Source organism: Solea senegalensis, linkage group LG1 (genome assembly GCF_019176455.1).
Source record: "Solea senegalensis isolate Sse05_10M linkage group LG1, IFAPA_SoseM_1, whole genome shotgun sequence".
Classification (NCBI taxonomy): domain Eukaryota; kingdom Metazoa; phylum Chordata; class Actinopteri; order Pleuronectiformes; family Soleidae; genus Solea; species Solea senegalensis.
This window is the reverse complement of record NC_058021.1, coordinates 30,085,303-30,101,340: the sequence shown is the minus strand read 5'-3', so window position 1 is coordinate 30,101,340 and position 16,038 is coordinate 30,085,303. Positions and strand designations below refer to the sequence as shown.

General features: G+C 42.8%; 1 protein-coding gene across 15 annotated transcripts in view; it reads right to left on the bottom strand.

Annotated features, from left to right (window-relative positions):
• si:ch211-285f17.1 (sickle tail protein homolog) overlaps positions 1-16,038 on the bottom strand; it is a 105,320-nt gene that overhangs the window by 11,351 nt on the left and 77,931 nt on the right. For 13 of the 15 annotated variants that reach the window (XM_044019564.1, XM_044019556.1, XM_044019516.1 and 10 more), the window contains 8 exons: positions 15,047-15,242; positions 11,983-12,181; positions 10,996-11,089; positions 5,448-6,235; positions 3,992-4,096; positions 3,411-3,460; positions 1,261-1,400; positions 969-1,144 (listed from right to left, as the gene is read on the bottom strand). In XM_044019564.1, coding sequence (XP_043875499.1) covers positions 969-1,144; positions 1,261-1,400; positions 3,411-3,460; positions 3,992-4,096; positions 5,448-6,235; positions 10,996-11,089; positions 11,983-12,181; positions 15,047-15,242 — 1,748 coding nt within the window. Of the gene's footprint in view, positions 1-968; positions 1,145-1,260; positions 1,401-3,410; positions 3,461-3,991; positions 4,097-5,447; positions 6,236-10,995; positions 11,090-11,982; positions 12,182-14,031; positions 14,225-15,046; positions 15,243-16,038 lie in introns of those variants that run through there. The other 2 variants (XM_044019597.1, XM_044019531.1) reach the window with 2 other exon arrangements.

Below are 16,038 nucleotides of genomic sequence, written 5' to 3'. Positions count from 1 at the left end.
TGTTCAGCACCATCTGGGCCCGAGCAAGACGACACGGTTCGACCTCACTTGTAAACATCCCAACAGAACGAATGCTCCCTGTCAGCGCGGTGCTGTAAGTGAATTAAAAATAAGAGTAGGGCAATTACTCCACTGAGTTCATCATTGTTGCAGACTGGTGTCTCTCGGAAGGCAGACGCTGCCTGCCTGTATAAACCTGTGGGCTGTAATTTGTAGGGCGTTGGCTCGTCAAAGAGTCGAGGGTTGAGTGGCTCAGGTGGGCTGATAAAAATGAAGCCTTTTGGGGATTTTCCTGGAAATGGAAGCACCTCGAGTGGAGCTGGAGCTGCATATACTGAAGCGACTCTAATGATTTTTCCAGGGCTTTCATCATAGAAGGAGTTAAAACCAACAATTGTGCTCTCCCCCGTAACCATAATACAAAGCAGCGCCCTCTTCAGCCGGATCACAAATGAAATAGAGGGAAAAAACTCTTATTTTATGTCTTCAAATAAATTTGCAGAACTCTTCCCAGCCTTTTACTCAAGATTTATATCCACTATAGGCTACAAGTATAAAGAGTGGCTGGTTTACATCTTCAAAATCATATTAGGTGCAACATAAGTGGCAGTTTAAGTAGTCAGAAATGTTTTCTTGATTGTTTTGTTGTTGTATGATTGTGGAAAAACTTTGGTTTAGCAGATTTTGTTTGTCAGACTCGGACAATTATTTCTTTAATGTCTTGTAAACCCACAAGGGTTGGGCACTTTAGTGCATGACACATAAAAAAAAAAGATTTATCAGCTATATGCACAAATTCACTCTCGTAACCACGTATACCACGGAGCAACGATTTGTCATCCCTAAAAAGTGGGTGCCCATAAAAAGGTTTGGGAAACACTGCAGACGAAAACATCCACTGCAGCCGTTATAAAGCATATTGTTAAGTTTATTATGGAAGGAAATCAGTAAATTTCCCACAGGCTTACCCAAGTTGTGTGAGGACTCGCTCCTCGAGTCCCAAGTACTTGTGCCTGTCTTCTTCCACCAAAGCTCTCTGCTTCTGGACCGGATCCTCTAGACGCCGCATGGCCTCTGCGAGTTTGACAGTGATTTCCTGCTCTGTTCGCTTCAGCTGAACCCGCAGCGCCTCCTGGTTCTGGAGCTGAGGGGGGAAACACATGCTTTTCAATGTCTTTCAGACGCACAATCGCTCACATACGGGTGAATATGTGAACTTACAGCCTTCATAAGTTAATAAGAAGGAGAAAGAGGTCTTGCCTGCAGCTGTCTCATCTGATGGAGTTGCACCCTGAGGTCAGAAACGTTCTTCCTGAACTGCAGGAGGTTGAGTTTCAGTGGAAGTGAGCCCTTGTCTGGTGGGGCTGCACTGCTTTTTGGAGCCATAACTGGGGAACCACCTGGACCAGGAGTAAAAAGCATGCACAGTTCGAAGTTTGCTTCCTAAAAATTATGACTGTACTAATATATAAAGCAATATAATATTATTGCTGAAACCTTAGGAACACTGTGGAGACATCTCGGTTAACAGCAGTGCTTATCGTGTCACTAAATTACACTGACGTATTGTGCAAGCACATCAAAAAGAGGGAAGATAATTTCATTCCAAGTGGGAGTATAATACCTTGTTCTTTTCAAAATCCTCATTACGTCATCCTGTGTGACTACAAATTATTAATTAGGTTGTTCGTAGATTTTTCCCTGGAAACACACCGACCTTACTTAATATTTCTTACTTTCAATAATAATAATAATTGCCTGACCTCTGTGCGGTGTCATTTTTCGCTCTGAACAGTAAGTAGAGATTTACACACCCTCATATTGGCTGCGCCCCTGAAATGTCTGTCAACCGATTTGGGCATTTTATTTACCGCCACAGACGTAGGAGAGGTCGAAACCATGGACACCAAGGGCATTAATATACAAGGTCTGAGTGAGAGTCCCTAAACGGCCCCACCACAATAAATAACTTAATTCAGCAGGAGTTTAAAATCACGTCAATCTTGTGAGATGATTTAATATCAACGAATGAATCCAAAAAATGATATTTCTTCAGAGTAGACTTAAATAAAACACTTCCATAATATTCGTTCACACAAATGACAGAAGACCGTTTTGTCACTTAGCCCCAAGAACAGGTTTTAACTATTTCCCCCGAGGACTACTTTACTGGTTTAAAGTAGTTCCCAGGTTGTGAAAAGACATACGAGTGTTGAATTTTTAAAATGTAATTTTCCAAAAACTGTAACGACTACAAATAAAAATCCAGCCGGACTTCATTTTAATGGGTCCGATGCATAAATATTAAAGATGACTTGGAATACAGACAATAAAATCCACAACAATTTACATAGCGGGACTAATAAAAACCAACAGATAAGCTATTTAATATATTTGACAATTGATTTTAATTGTTTTATTACCGTTGGATTGCTTGTGTGATTTTATTTCGCCACGTAAAAGCACCTTGGTGTGCACATATTTGCATGAAGCGTGACATAAAAAGATTATTATGGTCCTTTGTTAAGTTGAGATGGATTTAAGCCAAAAGTTATTCTTAGAAACGTCATGAAAACCTGTGAACGACACTCCTTGAAATCTAAGATGCATTTAACACAGGAAGTGTCTTCAACTGTGAGCATCAGAGTAGGTCAGGAAATGTTCCTTTGACACGGACTCAACCCTCTGCTGGGACAGTAAGAGAACAAACTTTTTGTCTTCATAATCCCAAAACTCCACTGTCATTGTGTCAACCTTGCAAACTACCTGACAGCTGTCCAGACCTGAAGTACAGGTTGCAATGCAAACTGCTGCTTGTGTTTTGGGCCTCAGGGACACATTGTCCATCAAAAGTAGTCCACGCTTTGTGACAACGATAAAGAAGCAATTGAGAGGTGGAAAATGAAACACTAGTGAGATAAAAACACAAACACACGCACATTATCTCATGCTTTGAAGCTTAGCTCAAGCCCAACATAACAAGTAAATGCCTCTGCACATGCAGTCCTGTCATGACATTAACTCTCACAGTGTTGTGTTTTCCTCTCTGCCATTTTTTTGATCAAATCGGGATCTCGCCAACAGACTGCAGCAGAGCAGAGATTGAATCGCTGAATCATCTTGGCAGGCTCGGAGAAGTAATAGCATCGCGTTTTAAGAAGTGCTTTGAGGGGGTTTGTGTTAGCCTGACGACCGGCTCTCGTCTCTGAACTCCTATTAAAAGTGGATCTACGAGGGAAAGGAGTGTGAGGGATGACAAGCAAAGAAGCCTGACTTTGTTTTGCCTCCCTCATTGCAGACCGTTGAGTGACACTGATGTGTGGGCTTGTCTGCACAAGATATTATGGCACTTGAAGATTTGTCTTTTAAGAAACAGTAATAGGATTACATGGACTAACAGTGATACTAACCTGAGCTATGGGAACTGTGAGCCGGAGAGGATGTCTTCGGCGGTCTCTCGCTGCAGCCAAAGGAGGAAAAAAAAAAATCATTAGAGCAGGATTTTGACAGGAAAAGTTGGCTGTTTTGCATTAACATGTTAGTATTTGTAAAAAAAAAACAAAACACATGACAACAAAGTATGATGGGAAAGAGTGACCAAGCAGAGAGGTATAAGATGTTAATGATGTTAACGAGACCTCATCAGTGTTTAAAGAGGGAGCGACAGACTCACTGCAGTCACAGTCATAGCATTTAGACTAGCTGTCAGGCAAACATTAACACAGAGTCTCCACACGCAAGATCCAAATGCAAAGAGTTGAAATGCAGCAAGATAACCCATACATAGTGGCCATTTATCTAGAGAGTAAATGACTTCCCTATCAGATCCACAGTCAAACCTATTTCCTCTTCACGAGATGCTATTTCACCTGAGTGTTTGGAATGGCCATTAAAGGAGGGATACTTTATCTTTTCCTACTCCGGCTGCAGAGCCAGGCTTTTTTCATTTGAAACTGTGTTTACCCTGATGCCTCATTCTGTGATTGCTTACCTTGGAGGCTCCTTGGTGCCACTACTTTTTGGCCCCTTACAAAGTGCATGCTGAACAAGACCAGTCAAGCTGGCAATCTGTTGCTCCATAGCCTTCATTCGCTGTCTGCAGAAACATCAGAAAATTCTACTTTCAACACGGAAGCCTACTGTATAATAATATCACAGCTGCCACCAGAGCAAACATTCGCTCAGAATGGGAGGTCTGTAACAGAATAATCAATTGTTTTCTAATAAGCTGACAATGGATCTTTTTTGTTATACCACGGATGAACTGCACAGGAGGGAATCATTTTGCGATTGATCAGCAATTACGGCCCGAGTAAATATTGCTCCGGTCAAATCTGGTTTCGGAATTGCAACAGCACTCGACTTGGACTCTTCACAAACAAAGAGTTCAAACAAAGCTGGAAAACTCAAGGAAACAGAAGATCTCAAATGTTGACACTGGGATGTTTAAGTCCTGCTGTTTTAGTGTCCCATCTGCCGCTAAGAGAAGAGTGAAAGGTCAATTTGAAAAATACACTGCCTTAAGAAAGCCAAACATCAGACGGGGTGAGTCATGAACCTCACACTGAGATTGCTTGGTGAGCCTTGAGGCTGGAAAAGAGTGTTTTTTTTGTTTCCAAATGCCATCATTTATCTTATAGGGTTTGTTTTTTTTAGCTGTGCTATTGACAAAAGACAGACACCCATGTGGTTTACGTGGGCACAGCAATGCCTAACCTCGGTGTCATACAGCAGAGTTCACATGGAGCCATGAGTGTTTATTTTGACAGCACTTTCTCATTCAAATTCCCTCACATTCTCAAGAAATCTCTACTGGGTGCGTTTGTGCTGTAAAGGTGGTTCAGTTTGATCCGACTGTCTGATTGGGCTATTTCAATTTTTCCAACCTGGACAATATTTTTCTTTGGTTTTTCCCAAATATGCACATAAACCCTGTCACGTCCATGTTTTTGAGCCCTCACTTGCCCGACTCTTTCTGTGTTTATGTGCTCTCAGTTAGAGAGTAGCCAAACCTAAGCCAGGTATGAAAATTAAAACTGTATAAACTCCACAGAAGGAACGTTGTTATTCCAAAAATGAAAGAGTAGCAGAATAATATACAGTGGTTGACCGGGGTTTTCAGATATTATCTTGTTGCGGTGTTTGGGTCAGCATTTGCTGGTTTTCGGAGATTAAACAGCGACAGTGAAAACAACGGTCAGATATCTGAGCTGATGGTTTACATACAAACCAAACTGATGCATAATCGTGTGCATTAGTCTGGGGACAGGTTATGTTTTTTGTCTTCCCGTCACGGGAATTCCCGTAAATGAATCAGGAAACCAGCAGCTCGTGGTTAGGGTGAAACTGGGATGCAGAGTTAGTCCATACTCCCATGCAAGGGTCTAAATCCTAATCTGAAAAATCTACGCCTCTTTCATATCATGCCCAGTTCCTCTGAGGCTTACCGTGTCTGATGTTCACCAGCAGGCGGAACAGACCCCAGGGGATGACCTGGGAGGTCTGACACCACAGGTGATGTCATGCTGTTACGGGGCTTGGTCCCTGCTACGTCCTCCTTCCTGAAGGACTGGCGCACTGGTGAGCCTCTCTCCATGGGAACTCCGTGAGGTGGAATGCCATGAGGATGAGGAGGCCCTCCGTGGATGTCAATCATCCGTACGTCAGCCATTCTGTGAGGGGATGGTGGAGGAGTCTTGGAGCCCAAAGTAGGCAGCTGACTGTTTCTGGACTTCTGCCTGTACAGCGACGGGTGATCTACAGTGTCCGTGGGGCTGGGCCCACCGTACGAGCTTGTGGAGCGGATGGAGGCACGGTGAAATCCTCCCATTACATGTTCTGGACCATCCAGCCCAGGGCTGGGGTGCGGTCCGTGAGCAGATGCCATGCTCAGTCGTCCCTCCTGGAGTAGGTATGGATCAGCATACAGCCCCTCGTTTCCTCTAGAGAGAGTATGGCTCTTACCTCCCATGTTCTCATCAGGCTTGACATCCCGTCTCTCCAGGATGGCGCTGGGACAAGGTGAGTTGGAGCGCACCGATGGGTTGGCAGTGGACAGTCGGTCCCTCGGCATCGTGGCGCTGCTTGGTAAGGAGCCTGGCCGGGAGCCAAATGGGATTCTGGAGGGGGACGGGGGCATGGAGTGTGGAGATGGGGGGATCCCACCCTGCATTGGATGGTGCGGTGGGGGACCCATGGGTGGTTGTCTCAGAGGATGCTGTCCATCATTGTGCATCTAAAAGCAAGCAACACAAAAGCCATACGCGTTATTGCATGAGATAATGCTAAACTATAATCATTTCTAGTTTAAATACTGCATAGAAATCCCTTCATTTTAAGGATTACTCCGAAAACCGGGAGCTTTAGCTACTGTTTATTTTGTCAATAACCTGAATCTCTGGACCTCAGTTTCGCTGGAAACAAAAACATCCATCTAACTCAGTTGGCGCTGTTGCTTTTCGGAGAAACAATACGCTTCTATAAAATAATACTACAATGCAAGAACACAACATTCTTTCTTGGGGCCAAAAACAGCTGCTTTTTCTCCTCCCCTGGTGAATACTTACTGTTTTTTCACATTGCAAAGGCTCTGCGAGCTCTGTTGTTCTTTCTAAAAAATAGTTTTGCACCTTTCAGGCCTAAAGGGTAGCTGGTTAATTTGCAGCAAGATCCTTCTGCCAAAGACTAATTAAACAGCCAGCTAATCTGGGCCACTGCTCTTTAACCCCAGCACCCATTTAGGACCATTGAAGGCCGACGTTTAATAAAACACATTCAAAGAGAGTGGCTTTCTGTGTTAAGGGAAACAATTTGAGCACTTAGGCTGCAGACGGTAAAAACTACAAAAGAGAGGTGAAAGTGAAAGTTGGGTTAGTGTGGTTGGACCAAAACATGAAAAGCTTTGCTGTGTCACATGCTTTTATTTTGACATTTTCCTTTATTCTACTAGTGGCACCTGTGGCTTTTAAAAATATCACAGGTCTTAAACTTAATTAGTTTATTAGAAAGCATGATTACAATACATTAAGAGACTTATTTTAGCCCGTTCAAATTCCACAGAAGTAAACTTATACCTGTGGAAGTCACAGCAAAAAGAGATGTAATCAGTTAAGACCTGGAGACAATAGTGCTGTGCTGAGGAGTGTTGCATGCCAGGCCAAAATCCAATCCATCTTCCTTCCTGTCTAACTCTCTATTCCTGTCAAACAAACAAACTATTGTTCCTTTAAAGTATGACTCATGTGGCAGACCTTCTTGAGGAGACAAGTCAAAACTTAATGCGAACTTCTTTCAGAGACTTCTGCCACAGTTTCTTGACACAGTGTGTGCTGCTTTTTTTTTCTTCTCGCACCGAAACAGATTAATACAGTGAAAAGAACACTGAAGAGGGTGCGGCAGTGTGTAGGTGTATGTGAGAAAGTAGGTGTGTGTAGGTGTGTGTGTGTGTGAGGGAAGGAGAACAACAACTGCTCAAATTGTACAGTAACAAAAGGCTCGGGCTTAGCTGCGATAACAAAGGGGGGGGGGAAAAGAGACTTTCTGGCAGTGACAGCACACACAGCACCATAAATATGCCAACAACAAGTCGGACCAAGCAGCAAAAAATAATAGGAAATTTGAGTAGCACACAACCACCATCATTAAAACCTGACTGCCAACACAAACAGGTTATGCAGTTATGCAGCGTAAGAGCAAACGATATTCCCAAAAAGTCAAATAAACCTTTATTTTTCTACAGGTTAATTCATGATGGGATTTGATGTTTGATGGTCTACAGTATCGATTATATAATGACACAGGGATCATCGATTGCACTGAAAAGTTTAAAATGCACAATTGGGAGGAGATGCATTCTTCACCACTGCTAAAGTGCTCTGCCAGTCACATTCTAATAACGTAACTCCAAAGCTTGGTTTTTACACGGCGTGGCACGTCCAATGCAAAGGGTGCGCCTACCAGAAATGATGTCATCTCCGCTGGCGTGTGGTGCGCAAGTGTGGCGTTCTAAACTTTGTTGCAGCACTTGGTCGTGCACCTCTGCACATTTGTGACAACGCAACAGGTGCCTCCAAGGGAAGGCTGACGGCATTTAACAAACATCTCTTTTATAACATTTTATCTCCTTTAACTGTACCTGTCAAAATGTGGAATAAAAGGCGTTTATCTGTTCTATTGTAAAGACTTTATGCAAAGCAGACATTATCTTGCTTATCCTAGATCTTTTTTTTTTGTTTGATATGCCAGCGCATACCATCTGTGCAGGTCCATGCCACGGTTCCTCATATGAATATAAACAAGGCTTCATGAGGAGTTGTCTAGAAGTGATGTGATCTGTTTTTTTAAATCAAAACATCAATATTAGGAGACAGTATAATGATATTCAATTGGGTTATTTTTCCCTGATGTGTACGACCGCTCTAATGCATCAGTTTTAGGTTTCTCAAATGAGAGAGCTTGTGCCAACTGGAGTCAAACACTCTTCACATGTTCCTTTGTATGTTTCCTTTTAAGGTGGTTGCCTAGATTTGAAGTTTTACCCTAAGTACACTTTAAGTATTTGATTGTGCACAGCTGAACCACTGCCACATTTCTGCCGTTATTGGAACCAACTCCTTTCTGCCAAAAGGCATCACTTGTCAGTCTCGAGGAGATGTTACACCTTTGGAACGGCAGCCTTCGTCAACCTACTCCTACAACAAACTGTTTTTGCCTGTACGACATTCAGAAATCAGCTGCTTTGAAACAAAACGTACGAGTACAGGTGTGAAAATCAAACACATGAGCAACCATGTCAGAAAAAAATAAGAAAACACTGTCTGGTGGGAGGAGCAAAGACGCCTCAAACTCGACTTGCCGTGTCAGCAACAGAGAGACTGATTTACAAACTGCAGAGTCTCAGAGTCAGCCAAGCTAAACAGATAAAGAGCTGGAAGCATGGCCGGGAATACTGCTGCGTACCTGTGCTGCTGACGAGGAAGATTGTAGCTGGTGGATAATTATGATATTTTATTCGTAAATGTATGCAATGCAAACTAAATTTAGGTTCCACACTCGAAGGCAAGCGCATCAGAGACGTCAGTCCATAAATGAATCTCCCTGTTTACGAAACATCTCCAGTAGCTATGTGTACACAACATCACTTCTGACTATGAATACAAAACACTGCTTTGGGCTCAGTCTCTTCTTCTTTTTAGTATGGGTTAATATTTCAAAAGGTTTGCTGCTTTTTCTTCAAATAAAATGTGACAAAATGAGACACTTCAAAGGCAAGAGAATGTGTTTCACTCTGTCAGTCTAAAGCCCATGCTACTTACCACGTTACTTATCAGTTACTGTATACATCTGACCACCGTTATCATTCTCTGACCAGACAAGAAAGCTGTTTTTTTATGATTGGCGGAGATGGCTACATTTGACCAGAAAACTCTGGATACGTTTAAATCTGCTCTGATTCTCTGAATTCCTGCAAGACAAGAAGACAATCTGACGCGTACCCAGATTACCTCCTCCAACACTCAATCCCAGGTTGTTTGAGCAGGTGTCCAGCTCATTAGTTGGCAGTATTTGCCCTTTTGCTTCAGTTTCCATCTTATTATTAAACCAGATTGCCAAGAAAGTAATTCAAGGTAAAACAAAAAGGGTTAAAAATCAAATCTTTTTGTCCTATGCTGCACAAACGTTCCAATTCCTTGTATCTCTGACATCTGCGACTTTGGTTAAACAGTGGCAGACCTATCATGGCATCAATCTTCTTTAGCGCCTTTCTACTGCAAGATACTATTTCCATAAGAGCCCTGAGAGGGTTTCCTCACTTCTCTTGCAGCATTGTTCATCCAGTACATGATATATTTCTCAAAACTGAACAAAAACCTCCTCGAGACATCAAATTCTTACGAGAGATGCGAGTTTTAAGAACTTTTCTTGCCAGTAAATTGTTCGCTTTCTTTTTTTTTTTTATGTCAACTGTCTTTTGTTCACTTCCCCTCGAAGGACGCGTCAGACAGCTGACTCACCTGTCAGCAGCAGAAAATAACAAGCGCCTGCAGCACCTCAAAGCCACCGCGCCGTCTGAACTATGACTTCTAAAACCATCATCATGGAGGCCTCTTCACTTTCACGTCACACGAGCATAGGCAATGGAAGATTATAGCTAAGGTTCATGTGTATTTTGAAGTATCAAAACAGCACTGTTAACACATGTTATCTGGAAATTTGCTGCAGGATGGAGAAGAGCAGCAGGTCAGAAACAGGGTCATGTGGAACAGAGCGCATTACAAGTGCTAATCTAGGGGTTTATTCATTAATTTAACTATGAATAAAAATGGCTGTGGCTGAAAGTTTTGTTATTTGACTTTTGCAGCATGACTTAAAATATCACAAAACACCTGCAGCTTCAACAGGGTGTTGTGGTCAAGAGAAAAAAACTGGAAAATTAAATTAAATACATATAGAAACATTTTTTTCTATATATACAGTATGGCTGTTAATAATTCATTTTTAAAAACTAAATTATTTATAAAGGTTTTTTTTGTTTGCAATAAAGACTTAAGGAAATGTCAATGTGGAAAAGGTCAATGTGTTGAATTCAATAATAAGACCTTATTTCTAAAAGTTATAAAGAAAAATAATTATTCCTAGGAAATGTTTTCAAGTTTGAAATCTTTGAAACCAGAATGACTCATAAGTTGAAAGAGTTTATATCAGAGGAAATAAGAATAGGAGAAATTGTCCTGGGTTCTGAGTGCAATTGTCCTATAAGAGGTGAGTCTGAATCACTCTGGGCCCCCAGGAGAACAATATGAGACCCCCCTCTGAACAGATTAACAAGAAGCAGGGGGACATTCCTTCCATTAAGTGCAAACAGGATGTGAGAACAAGAAGAACTGGTGGCAGGGGCTACACTTCTGTCTCTGTCTCTCCATCTCCAGCTGCTACTGTTAACAACGTCATAATTTCCACTGCTGTGTTTTGCGCCGCTCGCAGTGAAGTACTCACCCTCGCATCGCCGTTGGTAGGTCTCGGGCCATGGCTGAAAGCCTGTGCTGGGTCTTTGTGGTAGACTTTGAGGCAGGAGTGGTCAGTGATGTTCCTGTTGGGAGAAGATGTGAACGGTGGTAAGAAGGCAACCCAAATATCACCATCCGAATATGGCCGACGCTGCCTCGGCCCGGATCTTTTCAGCAGCCCTGCCATGGGCACGTATCCTGACAGAGGCTCTGAGATCCTCCGGGTACCCGACATTTCCTTTAAATCCAAAAAAAAAGTCTAAATACACTCAATACTGAGTTGAAACGTGGCTCAGCTGCACACCGAGAGCAGGTCTGAGCTAAAGCAGTGGCGTCGCAACCTGGACACCTGCACTGAGCTCAAGGAATCATGAGACCATTTTTTACAGCCCTCATAAAGACTTAGTCACAAAGTACACATCGCACCAGAGCAGGAAGTGTGGAAGCAAAGGGGCAAAGTTTGAGGTTTGAATGTTGTGGGTTTTTTTTCTAGATAAACAACAAGAACAAATGTAGAAAAGAATAAAGAATCTGCTGTATTATTTAAAGGCACAGGTGTGCTTGCACATGATGCCTACAATGGTGTACACAATTTTGTTTTGAAAACTAGACACTTTGAAATGATTACAGAGGCTCAGAAAGGAAAATGCTGCATTGCTCAAACTTTCCAGAGACAAACTTTCACCAGAGAGAGGAGAGGGCAACATCATTGTCTTCGGTTTGTTTGGGTATGTTGGAGAGATTTTGGTGCAGGGCTTCATTTTTAAAATAGCTTTCTTTCCTACCACGTTTGAACACAGAGGAAGGGGGAAAGGAAGTGAGACACTTTCCTGGCCAGTGACACTTCCCGTTAGACAGGACGTTTTCGAGGAGAGGAAAAGCACAAGGACGTTTGGGGTGAGGTAATCTACAGTGCATTATTAAGACGGGGATGTCCTGTTAAACACAACACATGTTGTCAAACGCACAGATTTACCTGACATCAGACAGCTCATAGTACATGTTCCTCATGTCGTCCTTGACGTAGACGGCGACGCTCGGCGACTCCAGCATCTTCATGGTGAGCTGCTGCGGGAAGGCAGCAACAAACAGGGCTCGGACTGTGTCGACGGTGGTGATCTCATTAGGCATGCGGATCTGTTTGGTCTCGTCCCCGTACTGCAGGTACAGCACACCTGACAAACACAGAGCGGGGACAACGCGGTGATTCACAGGGACTGTGTGTTTCCTGTGACTAAGACAGGTATGGGATCTCTGGAACATGCAGTTCAGGTTTTCCTCAGGAGTCCACATCTCCTCCAGTGTTACTGTAGTAATGCAACTGCACAAGTTCAGGCAATAAATAACATTCAATTTAACCACTGCAGAGTGCTTACCTTTACCTATATGACTTATCAACTGTTGGCAAGAGTTTTCAAAGAATTTGTGCAAAAGCCTTTGTCATGGACCTATTATTGACCTTTAGGATTAATGTTAGAGCAGGAAAACAATGCCAAAACAAAACTGGTTAGACAAGAAGGCAGACTGAGTGAACAACCTCCAACACATGTTGTGAGTGTAGAAATCCTTTAGTCATGGTTGCCTGGGCTGATGTGGGTATTTAGCCAGATTTCCAGTTTCTGAATATGTGAATGGGAACTTTTTTTTGAAGGTTCAGAAATCGATCTTTTGACTCTCGAACTGTGCTACCAGAATGGACGCTTGCTCTCACAGTCTGACGCACTATGGACAAAACTTGTGATTGACTTGTTTTTCTGGTTCCCCAGTGCATTTTTTGAGTTTTTGTACTAATATTACCACCTTAGACTCCATTACTGCTGTGTGAGGATGCATGCATGCAGTATCTATTTATTTATTTATTGAGTTTAAAAGCCTGACTTTGGGGAAGAACAAAAAAGCAGAGAGGAGTCAGGCTGTGTGCTCAGGGTGGAACACAGCACAAGTTGTGCATCAAAAGGGCCAAAGCCTGAACCTCTGAACCTTGGGTGTGGCTTCTGTGCTGTGCTTTAGAAAAACAGATGTCTCTCCCACAAGTTCATGAACACGCCCACACAGCACTTGAATAAACAATGCCAGGGCAAAAAAAGAAAAAAGAGAAAAAGACATTTCTATTTCTAATCACTGCTTCATTGCTTTGGACTTGCAATGACATAATGTACATGAAAAGAAAAAAGGAGTTAAATCAGTTTGCATGTAGCTCTTTTAAAATGCTTCATCAATGTCATACTTTCCTCAATATGATACATCATTTTGTCTCATTTCAGAGACTTTTTTTTTTTTTTTCCTGCACTGACAATAACCGGCTCTTAGGAAAAGAAGCATGATTTGACTTGGTGTAACCCCATAAAAGGGCCGAGCCGGTAAAAGCTACCAGATGTTGGTGAAATATTATACAAGATCCTACATGCTCCACACGGCAGAGTGAGACAGGGAGAGGGCAAATTCAGGAAATAAAAATTGCTGAGTCTATCCATTGCTCTGGTCTGTCTAGCTTCCTGGGTTGTAATAACTTAACAAAGTGCCCATTTGGAGTCGAACTTTATCCTTCCCCTGAGAGCTGTCATGTTAACAGTCTGCTGGTTTTCATCCAGATGTTAGCAACTAAAGGGAACGAGCATTTAATGACAAAGCCACCATTGATCGAACGCGTATTCTGAGGATTTTCATTCCTTTTTTCATTTCCTGCAACAAAAGTTGCACGGCTCGGTTCGAACAAAGCATCGAGTTGCATTCCTAAGTGCCTGGTTTCACTTGGAATTGAAAGCAAATGGTCGTTGGGTTTCCTGAGCAAATGGGCACAGCAGACTGTCTGGGTTTTAAAACCATTTTCCACAACCCTCTAATAACAAAAAAAAAAGTCTTAAATGGGCACAATCGTGAAAAATACAATTTGGTGCGCGTTGCTATTATCGCGTCATGTGAAGCGATACAATAAGAGCAGGAAAAAATCTAAAAACCACAGAAGAAAAATGGCTTGAAATGCAATACACTTGATGCCACAGTCGAGAATGAGTCTGATACTTACATTTGGGGGTTTAAAGGATTTCCTCTTTTCTGCTGACTCTTGTGACGCTCGAGAAAAGACCACACGGCAACTCCTACGATACAAGCCGAAGACGCTAAGCCCCAAGAAGTGCCTCAAATGTCCGTTGGGACCCTATGAAGTGTGTCGGTGTGTTTGTGTGTGTGCGTGCGTGTGTGTGAGGACTGTGGGAGGAACACTGTCTAAGTGGTGCCCCCTTTTTTTTTTTCTCCTCCCCCTTCATCACACCATAACCCCCCACTGTCCTAATGCTTTGTCCTGCTGTTTTTGAAAGTGAAAGACGGGAGCATGTGAGTATGTGTGTACGTGCACTTGTGGTAAAGAGCATTTGTCATGAGTGTTTTTCTGCATTTTTTTTGTTGTTTTTGTTGCAAGTTTGTTTCTCGGTGAGTTACTGGCACTTAAGAATGTGGAGAAAGACTCCCTATAGTTTAATTCTTTTTCAGTTTGGTCAAACGGCGCGCCTTGCAGATGCCTTGCTGAGCCGTGAGCAACCTTTGAAGACTACTTTTCTGCTGAAAAAAAAAAAAGAATTAAATACAGACTCCAAAGTTTGTCTCTGCAGTCTCTCAAACTCTTTTTATTCGCGAAGGTGCAGCAACCTAAATTGTGCACAACTTTCTGCATCGGGATGCAAATGAAGCACCGCGTGCGTTGATAAGACGGCCCATTTCTAATCCTGTCAATAACATGATGGCACACTGTGGATGGATTCCCTAATCTACCACAACCAGTACTGCATTCTAATTAAAACGGAGCAGTGAGCTGAGGTGTAGAGAAAATACAGGAAGAGTGGAGGAGGAAAAGATTTGGACTGTCAGGGTAAAACTGGGAAGTCATGGTATGGGACTTTATGCTGAAACAGCTGTTGAAATGTATGTTTGTACAAAATTAATTCCACATTCGTTTCCCCTCAGTATCACAAAGTTTGAAGATAAGTGGTTTATTCTCAGTGGGTTCAGATTTGGAGATTTTAATTGAGAATTGAGTGCCATACCTAAAGAGCGGTCCTTAGTCTGGTTGGTTGACCGCACCACGGGCAGGCTGGCTCGAACTCGGCTGCCGCGGGTGAAGGCTGAGGGTCCATCGGTCTCCGACATGGTGTCCAGTGACTCCAGGGAGGCCAGCGAGAGGTGGTCAACCTGGTCGCCGACGCAGGGCTGGGGGTTGGGGCCGTGCTTTGGGCTTCTGCTCTGGAGTGGGAGGCACACGGAGACACAACAGAGCAAGGATGAGACCGCGAACACAGGCGGCACAAAGATGACGCACTTTCATGCCTTTTTAACTGTGTGACAAACATACTTGTCTGGCGAGTGACACATCAAGTGCCATTAAGGTCAACCTTGAGCCTGACCCCAGCACAACAAACAATTAAACGGAGTTTCTTCAGCCATGCAACTGTTCAAAGTGTGTGTTAAAGCTGCAGTGTGTAACGTTTGGTGATTTTTGTTGTTGTTGATATTATTATTCTGCCTGTTTGGTCTTAGTGAACAGAAACAATGCACAAAATGATTTGTTTGCTGTATGTGTTTGTGTGTATACAGCAGCAGCGCAGGGGCGGACGGGGGTAAGAAGTGTTTATTCCATTTATCCTACTGAAAAAAACTGTTTCTTGGAGCTGTAGAATTCACTTTTGAAATGTTTAGTCTGGGTTTCATCCTGTTTCCAGCCGTCCTGGGACACGAGAGTTGATGTGAGGACTCATATGACTGTATGCAACACACATTTGTTTTTAAACAGAAGTTACACACCACAGTTTTAAATGTTTATTTCACCGGAACATGCTCGCCCATGTAACGCTGCTCAGTCGTCAGTACTGTTGCACCACAAACATATTACAGCACTTAAAAGTCATCAACCATGCAAAAGCATGTCACCACATGAGCTGAGATCTAATTCAATAACAATACGATGGCGAAACTATGTCAAGTCTAGAGGAAGAAGAAACAACCTCTGATTAAGGACTGGGAATTGCGTCATCGCGATTTG